The sequence below is a fragment of the Balaenoptera physalus genome, assembly GCF_965194825.1.
Source record: "Balaenoptera physalus genome assembly, chromosome: 8".
In the NCBI taxonomy this organism is placed as follows: domain Eukaryota; kingdom Metazoa; phylum Chordata; class Mammalia; order Artiodactyla; family Balaenopteridae; genus Balaenoptera; species Balaenoptera physalus.
This window is the reverse complement of record NC_138887.1, coordinates 46,996,530-47,015,327: the sequence shown is the minus strand read 5'-3', so window position 1 is coordinate 47,015,327 and position 18,798 is coordinate 46,996,530. Positions and strand designations below refer to the sequence as shown.

Here is an 18,798-nt window from a genome sequence, read left to right as displayed (position 1 = left end):
AATTTTGATTCAGAAGGAAACTATGTTAATACTCAGTGACTTACGTGGAAGTGCAACAACTGATATGCAAGGAGTGGAATCATCAATACTTTGATCATCCTCAGAAGACAGACAAAGCCTTTTATGTGGAGGTTCAATACTATCTTCTGAGTCTATTTCATCAGCTTCTAATGAAACAAAACAAAAACAAAAATCTCAAAATCTTCAAACCAACAAGGAGAAAACAAAATCTTCAACAAGTAATGACTGTAAAATAATCTTCTTACTGATTCGCTATGTCAACTAAAGCGAGTCGTGCAAGTGAGACGCACTGCCCTCTCTACGCCTACTGCAGCACCTCAGCTCTTATTCTTATGACAAGGAACTATGAACAAAGGTGCCACTTTTTAAAACATCACACTTTTGTGCTGTTGACTACCTGGCTTTCCAAATATTTCACATGTAAAGACAAGGGTCGGTTATTTAATTCACTCACAACATTCACTGAATGCCTACCATTAGCTAAGTTTGAGAAACAGAACAATAAGAGATACCCTGACTGTCAAGGAGCTCATAGTACAGTGTAGGAGATGACTAAACTAACAATTTCAAGATGGTGTAATAAGAACTATGAAGGTGGAATGAAGAGGCTGTTATATGAGCACACAGGCATTTAATTTAGACTGGAGGTGAAGGGAGGTTTCTAGAAAAGGTGTCTTAAACTTCAAAAAGAAACAGAAGCCAGGGGAAAATGATTATTACTGGCAGTAGGAGTAATACATGCAGTCATACTGAGGCCCGAGAAGCTTAAAGTATGTTAGGAATATAAAAATAGCTGTGAACTGCTGGAATACCGGATACATGAAATGTGGCAGGAAATGAGGCTGCAAGGAAAGCTGAGATGATGGGAGGCCTATGTGCCAAATTAAAGAACCTGAACTATATTCTAAAAACCATGGGAAGCTTATTAAAAAAAAAACAACTTCCTATACTGTGAGTGAATTAAAAAAAACTTCCAAAAAGTTCGTTCATTTGGGTTTCTCCATAACATCTTACGGAAAAACTCGAACGAACTTTTTGGCCAACCCAAACAATTATGTCAGCAGGTTCTCCTACCATTCTGAGGGCAGTGAAGAATGAGGTTCCCGTCTGCGTCCCGAGTCAAAGTCACAGAGTTCACAGTTTCTACTGTTACTGTGTCAGAATCCTCTTCAACTGTGCTCATACTCAAATCTGTATAAGAACAGGTTTCAGATTAGGGTTTAAAAAATTATTTCCAAGTATGAACATAAAGTAGCCCACAGAACCCCGCCCCCCCAATTTGTATCTGCCTATAGTATTCTTTATGTGAAACTGCAATGATGCTTCAGGTTTCAAAACTTTTTTTCAAAAGTTTATACCAATTATTTAGAATTAGCTGTAATAATCTGCAAGAATCTAAATGTGATGATTAATTAAAAACCTACAGCATTTAGTTTTTTAAGAGTTGTTTTTACCACATCCAATGAAAGACAACCTGTTCCAAGTTGTCTGTCATATCAGCAAAAACTCACACCACTTTTTAGTTATTTTTTATTGACAGCTTTGATATATTCAAATAGGTGTTTAACTTCTGATTCTTTACCAGAAGATCCATCACAACTTTTCTCTTAATCTAAGAATTACTTCTCTAAAACACTATTTACAAGTATTTAAGCTCTATTATTATCTGAAAAACAGGAACACTAAATAATTCTTCCTGCTGTTTTTTTTCATAATATTGAACAAGTACATATATCTGTCATTGACCAAACTGTTTCCCTAATAGATATGGATCTAGGTCTTCTTTTGAAATAGAGAACTGGATTTTGCTTAAAGTGCCTTTACCTGCTATTTTACACATACATAATTTTCCTTTTGTTCAGACAGACTGAATAAGCAGCACTTTGAATACAGTATCTCATGGCTGACAGGGGGAAATGCCCTGAATTGTAATCAATGGCCTGCTTGAAGTCTTCGGGCTTACCTTGTAATGTTCAATGAAGTTCTTGCCTCAATACTCAATTTTGGTCTTGTCCACATACTTTTTTACCAACTAAATAATACAGAGGACATAAGCCTTGATGTGTATTAATCATTCAATATTTATTTGGTTGCTATATACAAGATATTAGTCTGTACATATATTTGCCATTTACACAAATGCATTTTCCCTTAGCAGAAAAACTTAAGAACTATTAACATTTACATGGTGAAGATCTACTGATTCACTCAAGTTCTACTGTACAAATTACTATTTTAAAAGGACATCATTCATTTTACAATGGTAAAGATGCCATTCCCCAATTAATGATAAGTGGGGGTCATGATTTAGTTATGACTAAAATTTGCAAGTCATGAGGTAAGGTCCCGGGAACAAAGGAATGCTTACCTAGAAAACAGATGGATCAGCTATAGCCCTTCCCACAGAATCGAGTTGCCTTCCCTTAGCCACCAGCATCACTTTCATGTTATCCAGATTGTTTCTCCTCCATGTTCCTACCTCTGCAACACTGAAAAAGTAACAGCATTATACAATAAGGCTCACTGAGAACAAACAACCGTGTGCTAGCAGTATGCTGATGACAATCTAGCCTCAAGCCTCTGTGACGTCTCAACTAGAAGAGGAAGGACAAAACCAGAATTCTTCCGTAAGTAGACCTTTTGGAAATCAGCCTCTAAAAGAATTCTCCAGTGAAGGGCAGAAATGATGGGATCCTATGCCTACTAAGTCAGTTTAGAGGCAGTTTCTCAGCCCAAGTTGCCCCTCATCAGGCAGTCAAACTTTCTCGGAAAAAATAGGTTGAATTACACCAGTGGTTCTATGAACTGTAGACCTGGGTACATGTAACGTGACCTAGGGTGTATACCAACCAACAATACCACAAATATTACCAGTAACTATATTTTTCTTTATAACAATTAACATCTCTCTTTAAATGTAGTACCATATTTCATCTTAAAGCATTAGAAACTATATAATATCTGTTAACAGCTCTGCCCAGGGATCTGTGGGGAAAAAAGGAATCCTAAACAATCAGGCCAGAAAACATAAATTACAAGAAAGCTTTTGAATGTATTGTGAAACTTACAAAATCTGAAATGATTTGATTTTTAAAGGTTTCTTTCAATAAACTTCTCATCTTCATCCCAAAGGATCAACCGAAAATTAAAAAGCACAGTAAGATTTAAGGTTCAAGGGGATGTTTCAGCAAAAACCAATGATTAAAATTCTCATTTTTGCAGTATTCTAATTAGAACTCCTCTCTAGGATGGGTATCTTTGAGAACTGCTGTATATAAATAAGTCTGCAGTGCAACAGGTACAGACCCTGCTAGAGAAACATCCAGTCATTTAATAAGATTTCATGTTGTTCTCACTTCAGAATCCATTAAAAAGTTTAAAAGCTGGTTTGTAAAGTAATACCTACTGCAGAAGATGGAGAAATGAAATGTTAAAAAAAGAAAAAAGAAGTTAAAACCACCCATAAACTTGCCAAAATCATACTTCACTCTTGTTTATGTGTGTGTGTTTGTGTATGAGACTATACTGGAGAAGCAATTTTATATCCTGCATTTTAGAGTTCATTCACATTGAAACATGTGAAGGAAACCAAGCTAGGTATTTAACTGAAGTTTTCTGTATTGTTTAAAACTTCCACTGCATAAAAAACATGACATTATCCAACAAATAGCCTATAACTGGACATTTACATTCTTCCCAATTTTTCATTTCCGTAAAACACTGAAACATTCATACACTATTTCCTTAAACAATATTAATTACTGAAAATTATTAGATCAAAGAATACAACAAAATAATCTCTTAAATCATGCTGCAGTCTGTTTTCCAGAAAGGATGTACAAATTTATATTCCAACCACTGAGGTGTAAACTCTACTCCTGGTAGTAAATAAAAATACCCTGCCACTAGTATTTTTGTTTAAAAAGAAACAACAAAGCAAAAAAAAAAAAAAAAAAAAAACCAGCACAACTCCTCATTTGATAGGTACAAAACGGTTACTGGTTTAGCAATTTAATGACTGTCATCTTAGGACCCAAATTAATCTAAAACTTCGGGAAAAAGAGAAAATAAAGGTGGATTTGAGAAGATATGGTAAGATACAAGGAAAGGTATCTTAAGGTAAGATACAAGGAAAAAGGAGTCTGAAATAGCTAGATGAGAGTATTTCATTCTTGATAATCTGTACTGGGGTTAGAGGTTAATCCCATGCAGTGTACTAGCTTTAAATCAGGAATCTAGGTTCATTTTAAAAAGTCTGATAATTCATGTTAGAGATGAGTAAATGCTTCTACACTGCTTTGCAAATTAACTAGCATATCTGTTCAATCAACAAATATATATCACACGCGCAATGTGCCAGGGACTCTCTAGGCACTGGGATATAGTGGCTACTTTTTTTTTTAACCCCCAAAGATAAGCTCTTGACTTACCTTCCTGGGGTTTTTCCCCTCTTGTACTTAGAGCTACACAGTCTGGATTTATTAATATTTAAGAAACTCACCTAATTTTATTTTTAATTTACTTTTTAAGGTAACACATTTACATGGTTCAAAATTCAAAAGGTAAAGCCTACTTTCCACTCTAGTTCCCTAGACCCCCTGCCTGGAGGTAAACAATGCTGTCAATTTCTCATGCCTCCTTCCAGTTATTTTACTCATATATGTCAATATATTCCTCCCTGCTACATACACTTTTTAACAGAAATAGCATCATACTACAAATAGGGAAGCTTACCCTAATGGCTACTTTATATTGCTTCAACAGCAAGTACTGTAAGCCAGCCAACAGATTAATAGCAAAGTCCCCAAGGTGGGACCTGATTTGGCCTGGCAGGAGGGGATTAAAAAAGAAAGCCACTATGGCAGAGGCTTCTGAGCAAGAGGGAGAGTAGCTGAATTTAAGGCTGGAGAAAAAGACAGGGGCACATCTCACAAGGGCTTATAAATCCTTGGACTGTTTTAAATTGGGAAATATAATTTACATTTTGAAAAGACCATTCAGACTGCAATATGGAGAATGGATAAGGGGTTAAGTCATGAAACAAGCAGCTGTCCAAGAGATGATAGTCATTTGGAATAGGTGGCAGAAATCAAAGGAAAGAGCCTGGACAGAGGATTTATTTTGGAGGTAGTGTTGACAGGATTTGCTGAAAGTAGATTAAGAGATGAGGAGCTATTTCAAGATGATTCCTAGACTTTTGGCTTGAATAACTGACTGAGTTTTGGGGCACTATAAGATATTTATTAAATATTTTTATTACAGTTAATATCAACAAGTTAAGATATACGGCACCCAAATGAAGATGTCAAGTTGCCAGTTGGAAGCTGGAATTCAACAGGCAGGGTTTAGACCCGTAAATTTGAGTTAGTGGCATGCAAATTGTTTTTAAAGATAAGATCACCTAGAGAAGTTTGAGAAGACAGCCTAGAGTTCTGAAGCAGAAGTCAAGCAATGCACAAACAAGGAAAGGAGACTGAGAAGGACCAGCCAGGGATACAGGAGGAAAACTAAGAGATGTTACTTAAAAGGCTTGAGAGTGTTTTTCAAGGAGCATTAAGTAGCTGACTTAAATACTGCTGAGAGGATAAGATGGAGAAGTGACTACTTGATTTGGCAATAAGTAGAACACTGCTGACCTGCTGGAATACAGAGAATTGGAAGTATGGAAGGTAATACAAAACAGGTCTTTTACAAGGTTTAGCTCTCAAAGTAAGCAGAGTGAGAAGATCTATGGTAGCGTCAAGACAGCTGTTATTTATAGGAAGAGTACGTCTGTATTTTAATATGATTATTAGAGTAACTGAAAAATGTTGGTAAATAAATCAACTTACGATAGTAAGGTACAAAGTTGAGTAATTTAGGGCCTTGTACTGTAATTCATTATACGTGAAACTATGCTTAACTTCAAAACCCATTCCCCATTTGGTTTAATAGGGAAATATATCAAGAAGATCTCCAATTCTAACATCAATATTTTGGTTCCCTTTGGGGCAAATAAATACACACCATCAGCCTGTTTTTTTTTTTTAAACATTTTTAAAAGACAATCTACATATTTATTTATTTATTTAGGCCACACCACGAGGCATGTGGGATCTTAGTTCCCCTACCAGGGATCAACCCGCGGCTCCTGCACTGGAAGAGCAGAATCTTAACGACTGGACCACCAGGGAAGTCCACCATCAGCCAAGTCCACCATCAGCCTATTTAGATCTTCCTTTCTTTCTCTCAAATGGGTTATACCATATGCACTATTTTTTTTTTTAACCAACTAGAAGTGAGAACATGAAAGGAAAAATTTTTAACAGCCATTTTAATTGGTGAAATGGCATTCTGGCACGTTTCCATCATTTGGTGGACATCTTAATAATACCTTAGTGAAATCAAGAAAAGAATACCTGGGACTTCCCTGGTGGCGCAGTGGTTAAGAATCCGCCTGCCAATGCAGGGGACACGGGTTCGAGCCCTGGTCCGGGAAGATCCCACATGCCGCGGAGCAACTAAGCCCGTGCGCCACAACTACTGAGCCTGCGCTCTAGAGCCCCTGAGCCACAACTACTGAGCCCACGTGCCACAACTACTGAAGCCCGCGCGCCTAGAGCCTGTGCTCCGCAACAAGAGAAGCCACTGTACCGCAACGAAGAGCAGCCCCTGTTCGCCACAACTAGAGAAAGCCCGCACGCAGCAACGAAGACCCAACACAGCCAAAAATAAATAAAGTAATAAAAAAAAAAAAGAAAAGAATACCTGAAACGTGGTACAGAACAGTTATAATACAGTACTTATATATACTCACATTTAAATGAGAAATGTATTTGTTTACATTTATAGCTCCCAATGAACAAGATGACCCTACTCAATGCAGAACCAAAAAACCTACTACTCTTGGATCTGTTACTTAACATAGACTTTAAAGACATGAATCCTTTATTCTACTTCATTCCAGTACTGATGTAAAGTTTTTATTCATTAGATTATCTTAAACTGGTATTTCCATCAATTGAGTCTACATAATCGTCCTGGTTTACCAGGCAACTAAGTGTCATAATCTTCTAAAAACTAGATCGAACCAAGAAAAGTGGCATTTCTTCCTGGTTTTGGGACTAGTTTCTGTAGATAGATGTTTACTGGTTCCCAAGCACAGGACTAGTACAAATGGGGAAGGGCAGATTCTATTATTAGAGATCATGAGAAGCACAGAGCACTTGCTGACCCTTGATGCTTGAAGATGTGATTCTTCATTGCAAGGCGGGATGGGACTACATGGTGTGAAAAACATTCAGTATTATAAAATAGTTTTATAAGGGGAAATCAAGCAAGCTACAGAACATAAAGCACCAGAATTTTATTGGATGAGGCAAAGACTGAGAAACACTAGCTGACGCAAAGTTTTTGGCATAATTCAACTAATAAGACAGTAAGGACACATTTAGTTTTCAGATGTCTTTTTTCCTGCCCCAATATAATAAGAAAATTACTCATTTTCCTTTTTTTTTTGGTGATAATCTTCCAAACCTTTCAGCCATATAGCAACATACCTATCTATTTTTAATTGTTTTTACGATACTGCGATCATACTGTCACATCCTTTATAACTTTTTTTTTGCACTTAACTTTATGGGGAGCATTTTCCGATATTACTAGTTATTCTTCCATAGCACTTTAAATGGGTACACGGTACCTAAACATATCTAACCATTAACCTATTACTGAACATTTTTGTTTTCAAGGTCTTGCTATTATAGACTCCATATTGGCCACTACCATACCTTAGGTGGTACGTAACTAACGCCTTAGGAAATGCTTATAAGGGGATTTGCTTAGTAACATACAATAAAAAATCTGAAAGATATGTTTTGAAATATTTTTATTTTGAAAGAATGAAAACTCTGCTAAATAGAAAGTCTTAGTGGAAGAGAATAGGTAACAAATTTCTGGACTTCCCTGGTGGTGCAGTGGTTAAGAATCGCCTGCCAATGTAGGGGACACGGGTTCAATTCCTGGTCTGGGAAGATCCCACATGCCATGGAGCAACTAAGCCCGCGTGCCTAGAGGCCGTGCTCCGCAACAAGAGAAGCCACCGCAGTGAGAAGCCCGTGCACCGCAACGAAGAGTAGCCCCTGCTCACCACAACTAGAGAAAGCCCGTGTGCAGCAACGAAGACCCAACGCAGCCAAAAATAAATAAATAAATATTTTTTTAAAGTAAAAATAATGAAAGTTAATAATAAGAAAAAAAAAAATCCTATATCCTGAACTCGGGGACATAGAGGGATATCAGGAAACAGGTAAAGCCACAGACATCTTAAATATTGATTTTATTAAATATAGGAATGGGGTCACTTCACAGTTGAGGTTGAATGCTTTGGACTATGGTCCCGGGCCCCCGGGGATATGTTCTTCTGTATACTTTGTGGAAAAGTTTGAGAAAGAGAACTATAAATGAACATACAAGCATACTGAATTAAGGTACCTAACTAATGTTCATTATGGCTTGGTTTTAAGATTATATGACTATATACCATAAAACGTCAATAAAGATATTAACAGGGTTTATTATAATAGGCTTTAATTGTTTAAGATGTTGATTTCAATTACCAACTACTGAAAACAATGACATTATTAGAGTAAAAAAAATTACTTGGTAGTATGATTCATTTCAAGGTACAGCATTTCATACCTGGTTTGGCAATACAACCATACTGCTTATTAAAAAACAAAAATGTTGTCTTTTACCCAGTGCATGATTTAAGAGCTATATAATGTGTATCTGGCTACATTTTAAGATTTCAGCCATTGAAAACTGAGCCCTTTAAGCAAGGCATCATCAGAAGCTCTTTAAAGGAAATACATTAAATTATCACTATGGTTCTGATATACACTGAAGCCGATTTTTAAACCACACTTCTGCAACAGATACTAAAATACACATAGACAGTAAATAAACCTAAAGAGCATTTTTTTGCTGCCTAACACCTGATGGTCAAAAAGATTAGCTTTGACAACCAGTTACTTGGAAGAAGGGCTTGACAACACAGTGCACACAACTAAAATGACAGCTAAAAAAATGGCATAAGGTTAACACAAACACACACACACACACACACACACACACACACACACACCCCGCCAAACAAAAAGACAATTAAATTGTTCATAAAGAGCTCTCCAGTGTGCTTTTTCATGACAACTTCTTTCTGGTATTCATTCGTGGAATGGGATCTTTCTATAAACTTGAAAAAGGAGACATGATAGACAGGTTTCTTCTTTTATTTAAGTTTATCATTTACCTTTATGGAATCAAAACAAAAACAAAGCCTACTTGTGATTTCTATTACAAGCATCCTCTTCACAAAAGGAAAAAAAGTGAAGGGGAGAAATAATATGAAAGCAAATACCACATACATTTGATAACTCTCTGTATTTTATATTTAATGCCCTTGGCAATAGGTTTATCACTTTCTCAGGTCACTGCTAGCATTTAAGGACAGAAAAGGCTTTGGAGCTGAATTTGCAAAGCATTTAGAAGCATACCAATTCCTAAGGAATCCTCTTATATGAGGGGGAAAAAACGGTGCTAAAAATGATGGTGGTAAGAGAAAACGATTAAAAAAGAAAACTCCATTTTGACAAGGCAGGTTAACAACTCAGTGTTAAATAGATAGCCTCTATATATGATATTAAAAAACTGGAACTCTTCCTAATCTTTTCAAAGTTTTGATGTCTTTTCAACAAAACACAGCTCCCACCCCCCCCTCAATATTTTAACATCTATGTGCCAGGCTGTAAATTCCTAGGGACACTTGTTTCACATTATCTTACTCATCCTCACAAGTGTTAAGTCAATGTTCTTAACGGAGCATGAAAACAACAACTGTTTAAAATAATGAGATGTTATTTTCAGGACATACAAGTTTATTACAACATTAATAAAAATTAGGGTCTGTAGTTGTTGGAGAGATAAATAAGTGAGCAGAAAGATAAATATTATGTGGGAAAAGTAAGGACTAGTTTTGTTTTTATTTCAATATTAACTAGTAACATCTAGCTAACTTTACAAATACACTTCTCTCTCCCGCTGCCCTGGGGTGAAATGAGGTAACTTTTCTACATCTTAAAAAAAGCCTGTAAAAAGAAGAGAACTTGGGAAAAAGAAAAAAAAAAAAAAGACTAAAGAAGACAACTACCTTCTTTTGGGGTATAATTCTCTACCAGTAACCATTTCCCATGACTGTTTCCCCTCAAAATACTTCTAAAACCTGAACACCCAGAGAAAAATGTTTATATAGCATATATTTATTCATATAACTGCTCAAAGTGTGGACTTAAAGTTCTATATAAGTATGCAATGCCCAGTACTTACTGATTAACTGTTGATGAAGACAGGGCAATAGCATTTTGGCTCCACCATCTAGCTCAACTGCAATCAATTAAAGAGATTCACGGAGAATATGCAGGTTCTAGATCAGTCCCAAAAAGCATATTTTGGGGTGAGCCTATCAACTAAAATAGTAAAAAAAAAAAAAAAAAAAAATTAGGTTGTTTGGTGGCACATAAAGTACTTAGTATATGGGAGTTAAAATAATAAGATTATCACGAAACATGAAATATTTTTTCTTCATAACTAACACGGAATTTTTTCCCCAGAAATGATCAGGCTAGTTTTTGTCCCTTGTGAATGAAGGGAAAAAAACTTTATTCTCACACCAAATTTTAGTCAAACGGACTGACAATTTTTGTAACGGCAAGGAACATAAACTTAATTTCTTCCTGAACCTTAACTAACTCTCTAAATCTTAACCTAATAAATGTATCTTACCACCACTACAGCATCACAGTAAAAAGGTAAGTTTTTGGTGTACTATCAGCACGGTCTTTAAACGTTTAAATGCTGGTAAATTATTCAAATTAATAAATAAATAGAAAAAAAAATGCAGTGACACTCAAAGTTATTTGAAACACAAGTTTAAGAGCAGCTCAAAGAAAAAAAACTGAAGTAATGGAAAAATATGAAAATCCTTCCCTGAAAAATAGTTTTTCTGTCTGTAAAACTGTCAACACAATGCAAGAATGTCTTACTTGAACTGGAGCGTAAAAGCTAAAAATGGTTGTCTTCGGGAAATCAAAATAAAGGTAAAATCCGTAAAAGATAAAATACTTCCAAACGATATTACTGTTAAGTTTAAAATACTGAACATTAGGAAGTACTCCTACAGAATACACTTTTTGTCAAATGTCCCAACAAGCAGCCTCACCTACGGTCAGAAAGAAGGTGCACAACGATGAATCAAGTTACAAGAAAATAACCATTGAATGCGAATTTCCAAATTCAATCAGGGAAAGGGAGCCCTGACTTTTGCATTTCACAGATTTATCACCTCTCCTTATCTACACCGAATTATTTTTATTCTAAAAACACATGCTGTACCATTCAACTGCAGAGAATTGGCCACTTCTACCCTCAAACCTATGCCGCAGACTGCCTGAAGATTCTCAAAATCTACTTTAAAGGACGAAAAACATTAAAAATTTAAAGAACTTCCTCGGAACTCGTCAAAATACGACAATCCCTATTTTGCACGCTCATTTTCCTGTTCTCTGCCGGGTTAGGTCTGTCTCCCCGCACTCCAGCTCCTCTCTTTCCCTTTTAAAAGAGCCTCAGGCTGACAGAGATGGTTCGGCGAGCAACCCCGATCCCTTCCGCTTGGGCCATGAACAGCTGAGCGAGAGTGAACCCCAAAAGGTGGGAGCAGAGTCGAAGAGGCGAAAAGGTAAGAGGAAAAAAGAGGGGGTACGGTGGGGGTGGCGCGAGACAAGCCCCAACTCTCTCGATCCCATCCAACCTCACCTCTCCTTCACCGTACCAAATAAAACCGAAAAGGTAACAAAAACGTAAAAAAGGAACTCTACGAAAAAGCAAGGCGGGCTTCCATACTCTCGGGGTTCCCGGGCCCGATTCTCTCGCCAAGCTCCCGGCCCACCCCACCCCCAGGGGTCCCGGCGCCATTTAGCTCCTCCGAAGCCGCCGCCATTTTCCGCCCCCGCCGGATCGCTAGCTGTGCCTCCGCGGCCGCTCGCTACCCTGCTCTGCAGCCCACGCCACCGCCGCAGGCCCGGCCCCGAGAGGGAGGCCCTGGCGTGAGCGTGAGGGGACTGCAGCTTCAGCGTCACGAAGGCCCAGCTCCCACCCCGCCCGCGATGCCCGAGCGCCAGCAGCTGGCGCCGGCCGGCGAGAGCAGGCGGGCAGCAAGGGGGCCGGACAGGCTCCACTGGGCGGAGCGGCCCTAGCGGCGCTTGGGACCTGAGGCTTCCATCGCACTTACTTCCTGTTTTGGGTCCGGGCACTTTGGAAGAACCAGGATGGAGGCTCCAAAAAATACCAGGATGGAGGAAGCAGCCACGGGCAAGAGTGGCTGCAGCTGGAGTGAGCGAGCGCGACAAGCCACCGGAAACGGAGCTACGGCCGCGCCCCGCCCCCAGCCCCCGCGCGCTCCCCCGCCCGGCCTCCTCTCCCTGGGGGCGGCCCTGCGCGCCGGCCGTGGCGTCACTTCCGGCCAAGTCGGAGCGCGAAAAAAGGTCTCTGGTTATTTGAGCTTCGAGCCCCGTCTGAGTGGGAGTTGTTCGTTGTCTGCTCTTTTCTCCTCCTCCTACAAGGAAATAGGTACTGACTGATGCCATGAAGGAGGACCTTCTTTCTTTGGCGCAGCTGTGGTTTTCCTGGCTCGGCGACAGTTGGGCCTCGCCAGCCGACTTTCGTAATTATTCTGGGCCTCGGAGCGGAGGGAGCCTCGCGTGTGGAACTGTTAGAAAGCAGGGTCTGGGTGCAGACGATAACCGGGAATTGTTTGTCTGGCTCTTCTGACTTGGTCTGCCTTGCCGTAGGCGCGTAGGGGTGTTACCCGTTGGGCGTATGATGCAATTCTTGGTGAAATGTATCCTGTGTGAATGTAGGAATATGCTGTTCTGTAGTGCACAGTACGCCTTATAAAGCACGGCTTTTCTAAAGTGGATGCTCTTCAGTTAGCCTGGGGAGCTTTCAGGGAAGACCAATACTCGGCCCCGCCCCCAGAGAGTCTTTAAGCTTCCAGAGACTCCTGCAGAGATTTTTCTTTTGAAAGAGTCCTGAAAATTTTTTTAATTAATTTTTTTTTTTACTGGAGTATAGTTGATTTACAATGTTGTGTTAGTTTCTGCTGTACAGCGAGTCAGTTATACTTGTACATATATCCACTCTTTTTTAGAGTCTGTTCCCACATAGGTCATTACAGAGTTGGGAATAGAGTTCCCTGGGCTATACAGTAGCTTCTTGTTAGGTAGCTGTTTTATATAAAGTAGTGTGTATGTGTCAAACCCAGTCTCCCAAAGAGTTCCGAAGATTTAGTGGTCGGAACCCTGTTACCACTCTTCTTAGGATTCATTTCACTTGTTTATAAAATTGATTTATTGTACGCTGCTTTTCTTTTGCTAGTGGGATGAGAGGAGTTTAGAAATTAGATTTGACAAATATTCTTGCATCCAGCAACTATGTGTAGACTTACACTACATTGTCACAATGGGAGTGTAGTGAGCATCGGTTGTAAAGGTCAAATGAAGGCCGTCAAGAGTGTGTATACGTACGTCTTGAATTGGTCTTAACTAATGAAGTTGATAATGCTTAGTGATTTCTTTTCCTCTCTTTTGGCATAAAAAAATTTTTTTTTGTAACCTCGGTTTCTTTTGAATACAAAATGTAGTTGGAAGACTTAGTGGAAGTGACACTAATTCATTGAAGAAAGGGGAAAAAGTACACACTGAAATGGGTTTACATAGATAAATATTTGTTTCGATTTTAAGCCAAATGTACACAGTTTTCACCAGTAGTCCACATTATCTATTCTTTGGGGTAACTGTCTCACTCATAAATGTTGCATTTCATAAAAAAGAGTGTAAAACGAAATACCATCACACACCAATCAGAAGTGCTAAAATCCCAAACGCTGACAACACCAAGGGCTGATAAGGCTTTGGAGCAATAGGAACTCTCATTCATTGATAGAGGGAATGCTGAATGGTACAGCCACTTTGGGAGACAGTTTGGTGGTTTCCTAGAGAACTAAGCATATTCTTACCATGTGATCCATTAATTGCTCCTTGATATTTACCCCAAATAGTTGAAGCCTTACCTCCACATAAAAAGCTGCACAGAGATATTTATACCAACTTCATTGGAATTGCCAAAACTTAGAAGCAACCAAGATGTGCTTCAATAGGCAAATGGATAAACTGTGGTACATCCATATAATGGAGTATTATTCAGTGCTAAAAAGAATTGAGCTGTCGAGCCATGAAAAGACATGGAGGAATCTTAAGTGCATGCCACTAAGTGAAAGAAGTCTGTCTGAAAAGGCTACCTACTGAATGATTCCAACTATCTGACTTTCTGGAAAGGGCAAAACTATGGAGATAGTAAAAAGGTCAGTAGTTGCCAGGGTTTGAGGCCAGAGAAAGAGAAATAGGTGGAGCACAGAGGATTTTTTTAAGGCAGCGAAATGATTTTGTATAATGCTGTAATGGTAGATACATGCCATTATATATTTATCAAAACCCATACAATGTACAACACAGATAGTGAACCCTAATGTAACCCACGGACTTTGGTTGTTAATGATATGTCAATGTTGGTTCATCATTTGCAAATAAATGTACCACTCCGGTGGGGTATGTTGATAATGTTCATGTGTAGGGCAGGGAGGATGTGGGAAGTCTCTGTATCTTCCCCTCAACTTTGCTGTGAATCTTAAACTGTCCCCCAAAATAAGGTCTATTTAAAAAAAAAGAAAATATAAAAGGGCCTGGATTTGGACAAGGTTAGCTAACATTTTTTGAGTGCTTATGTGTCATTTAAATGCTTTACGTATATTAAACACATGTAATGTTCACAATTGCCAAAGCTTCAGTATAGTTATTACAAATGATTCCCACTTTAGACAAGAACCAAAAAAGTGAAGGAATGTGTCCAAGGAAACACAGCAAATAAATGGTAGAGTCAGAATGAAAGCCTCAGCTCCAGAGCCTATGCTCTGAACTACCCTTCTGCAGCTCAAAAAGTGCACTTTGGCAACAGTCTTTTTATAATGAAAAATTATTACAACCAGTTTCCAGAGTCTTTACTGAACTGGAAGAAGGATACATTTGACTAGTTTTCAAAAATAACTGTCAAGAGCAGCATGTTATTGCATCTAACTTTATTATCAGTTTGTGGTAATCTCTGCATCCCACTGTGGTTATGGCATATATCGTTCAATTTTTAAATGAGTACATAAATAATAGGTAACCAACACCATGAGGCAGGAGAGTGTTGTGGTATAGATGTTGAAGTCAGACCCGAGTGTGAATCTTGACTTTATTGCTTAGCGGTGGGTATGGTACTTCGCATCTCTAAGCTTCGTTTGCTTTTGAAAAGTGGGGATACTAAAATCTATCTCCCAGAATAATCTAGGCAACATGCTTTGCACAGAGCCTGTCATATGTAGTAAGCACTTAAATATGGAAACTAATAAACCCGTGAACCAGAAAAACAATTAAATTACTCAAAGTGGAGTTCTAATGAGATAATAGTTACATATGTAAAATTGTTAACATTACCATTTATGAGGAGTTGGTTCTTAATTAGCTACATTTTCCACAAAGCATTACAGTGTAGGATTCTTCTTCACTGAGGCATAAGAGAGTGTTATCTAAATTATAGTTGCTACCCATTCTCTTCTGAAAAATCTTAGGTTAGTCTGCACTTCGCTTGTTAATTCCCTAAAAAAAGTCAAGTGCATCCTCATAATTATTTCTTCCTTTCTGGGTGAGTTTCTTTCATAATTACCTTTTCCCAAGGTCAATTGGTGTTTTCTTGGGGAAAACAAGTGTATTTTAGTATTAGTTTAATACATAATTTTAAAAGTGAACCTATAATAGTAACACCTCTATATCTTTAACTTGCATTATCAACATAAGACTATCTAAACATAAGTTTAAACCTAGAGCAACTTTCTGCAACTATAATTCTCGGTGTTTCCTACCTCACTACTTAGTCAATATGTACCTAGGGAATGCATGAGATTTTTAATATTATCTTAGGATTTACCTAATTAGTAATTAAATATTTTGTAGAAAAATGGTGAAGAATAGTTTTTTCATAAATAGAAGGTATTATAAAAGTATAGCACAGTTATGGTATTTACTGCATTTGCTAGTTATGATTAACTCTGTTGGACTTCAGATTTTTTATAACACTTTCATGAAGCTCATCAGCAATAGAGTATTGATGAAATGACCTTCCTTTTTTGAAAGGTTGATATGTTAATATAAAAGTGTTTCAAATACTGAGAGGCAGGTTTTATTGTTTAATGATTGTCTCATGTCCTGGATGTCATGATTCAGAATAAAGAGATGTTTGCAAGGACTTCTGTTCAAAGTAAATGAAAAATATAATTATTGAGTAGCCCATTTTCTTTCTACACAGTCTCTGAGTCCTATTAATACAACTCCTGTGTATACGCTGGAAGCCCTGCCAGAATTTCTGACAAGCTGATGGGGATTCCTGTGCTAAGAGAGGAATGAGCAAACTCCCTAGTTAGGCCAACACATCAGGCTCTTCCAAGTCCTCTTCTGTCTGAGATTCCTCCCCCAGGCTTTTGTCTGGGACTTATGGCACTCCCATCTCATAACCCCTTTCCTGCTCTCCATTTCATGTCAGTGTCTCATCTCTACATCTCTTTTAATCTTTCAGCCTGGTTACCTCTTCACTTCATTTTCTTTTGCAATAGATCTTTACTGAGGCCTATTCATGGAACATTAGCAAAAATTGGTTCCTCTTCCAGTTAGGAGAATGGAGAACTAAGACTTCAGATCTTCCCAGCAAGTGAGGATGGAAGTTTTCATTCTGTCCTTGAAAATTCTGTGGGCAAAATGAAAGAGAAACAGTTAAGTTACTTTACTAAAATTGGGAGAATGTTTGAACCCAGATTCAAATATCTGTTCCTTTATAGTCTGGCCTAGAAGGGAGAGGGACCATATATTGGTAAATCAATTGGTAATTGCCAATTTGGTAGGTTCTAAACTCTGAAGGTGAACTTTATGTAGGGAGTTCAGAGCTGGGTTTTCTGAGGAGACACTTGAGCAGGGACTGGAAAGGTGACAGATTACCAGAGTAGGGGGCGGGAGGTGGGAAGGCATTTGTTCAGCTAGTGTGGGAAAGAGTGTGTTTGTAGAAAGCAGCTGGTCTATAATGTTTATAAAATGGTGAGAGCACAGTGCTGGTAAGTAGTAGGCTCAGTCTCTTGCTGATGTTAACTGAGTTCAATACCCCATTCCTCTAAGGCTGGACCATCTGCTGCCTCTGCCTTGTCTTATAGCTTCAGTTTGCCAGCATCTGGTACAGTACCTTAACTTAGCAGACACTTAGATGTTTGTTGAGTTCAAAGATAATTGTGTCTTAAACCAGGAGATCAGAAACCTAGCCATTTTTATTTTTTGGCAGGAGAGCTCAGTCTTTTTTCAGATGGTGTCACTACTCGGGCAACTCTGGAATGAAACAAACAAATGTTACCTTTATTATTACTCTAGTAGAAGGAGGTTATTTTAACAAGATGCCACATGTTCGGCCTTATTCTAAACTTTATTACCCAAATCTTGTCCATCTAGATGCAGTATTTTAAGGATAGAAGTGTTGCATTTTAACCAGCAGATGTCCTTATTGTTCAGCAAGATTTTTTTTTTTTTTTCCCCCAGACCAGTAGCTACAACAGTAGATGGGAATTCTGTGCCTTGAATTTGTTAGTGATAAGCTGTGGTAGACAAATGACAAGCCTCAACAATAGTAAAACCAAAGGGATTATGCTTTGAAATTCAAATGTGAAAGGCCCTCTAGCATTTAATGACTTGTCATTGATTAATTCCCTTCTCTTTTATTCGATGTATATCTGATTCTCTTGCCCAGAATATGCAGTGACAGAGAAAGAAACAAGGAACCTGCGTAACCTTTATAGCTTCCAGGAGTTTGCACATTTGTGATACACCCATTCCTTCCTTTCATTCAGCAGACCTTCCGTGAGCATGTCCTTTGTATTGAGCGCTATCCTAGGCATAGGGAATATGGAAGTGGTCAGGAGAGACAAGGGATGGAGGAGCTTACATTATAGTAGTTTTTTTCCAACGTGTCTTTGTACAAAACTCTTGGTTAACTCTTGTAATTTACTAAATTATTGCAACTGCCCCTGAAACTTGCTCATAATTAACTTAATGAGGGATTAAGACAAAATATGAATCAAATCACTTAGTATCATCAGATTGATCTAAATTGCAAATATTAGGAAAGATGGACCAATCTCTTGGTCTTGCTTAGTCAAAGCACTTTGAAACATATCTGGCAAATAGTAGGTGCTCAAAAATGTCAGCTATTATTATTTGTCTTTATCCATCATAACAACAAATAATGAAAAGCAGGAAAAGAGAATTGCCTTATTTGTTGAGTAGGATTTCTTAGGGCAACAATTTTATTTCAGTGAAGAGGATTGGTATATAAAAAATTCTTTAATATATTAAGATTTGTATTGAAATCATAATAGCTAGCAAGTAGTCTTTCTAGATATCTTTTAAACTTATTTTATACTGTGTTTCATAGTGGCAGTCTATTGCTGAAAGGTATGGAAAGGGATATTATAAGTTCCATTGTTTTACATTTTTTGTTTCTCTGAAACTGTTTCTTGGAAATTGGCCTGTTTTCATGTTTCTGGGCAAAGTGTTTTAA

General features: G+C 38.1%; 2 protein-coding genes across 27 annotated transcripts in view; one reads left to right on the top strand and one right to left on the bottom strand.

Annotated features, from left to right (window-relative positions):
* Positions 1 to 12,481, bottom strand: part of DMTF1 (cyclin D binding myb like transcription factor 1) — a 51,215-nt gene extending 38,734 nt beyond the window's left edge. The window contains exons 1-5 of one of the 4 annotated variants that reach the window (XM_082472485.1): positions 12,344 to 12,481; positions 2,390 to 2,510; positions 1,985 to 2,053; positions 1,096 to 1,212; positions 45 to 167 (exon numbers count right to left, since the gene is read on the bottom strand). In XM_082472485.1, the coding sequence (XP_082328611.1) occupies positions 45 to 167; positions 1,096 to 1,204 (232 nt within the window). In that variant the 5' untranslated portion in view covers positions 1,205 to 1,212; positions 1,985 to 2,053; positions 2,390 to 2,510; positions 12,344 to 12,481. Of the gene's footprint in view, positions 1 to 44; positions 168 to 1,095; positions 1,213 to 1,984; positions 2,054 to 2,389; positions 2,511 to 10,383; positions 10,489 to 12,343 lie in introns of those variants that run through there. The other 3 variants (XM_082472486.1, XM_082472487.1, XM_082472488.1) reach the window with 3 other exon arrangements.
* Positions 10,522 to 18,798, top strand: part of LOC309665796 (uncharacterized protein) — a gene marked incomplete at its 5' end in the record, with an annotated part of 60,504 nt that continues 52,227 nt past the window's right edge. For 5 of the 23 annotated variants that reach the window (XR_014266696.1, XR_014266697.1, XR_014266698.1 and 2 more), the window contains one exon: positions 10,522 to 11,791. Coding sequence is in view for 3 of the 23 variants with exons in the window: in XM_082472523.1 (XP_082328649.1) it covers positions 12,381 to 12,681 (301 nt within the window). Of the gene's footprint in view, positions 11,792 to 12,380; positions 12,682 to 18,798 lie in introns of those variants that run through there. The other 18 variants (XM_082472523.1, XM_082472522.1, XM_082472524.1 and 15 more) reach the window with 12 other exon arrangements.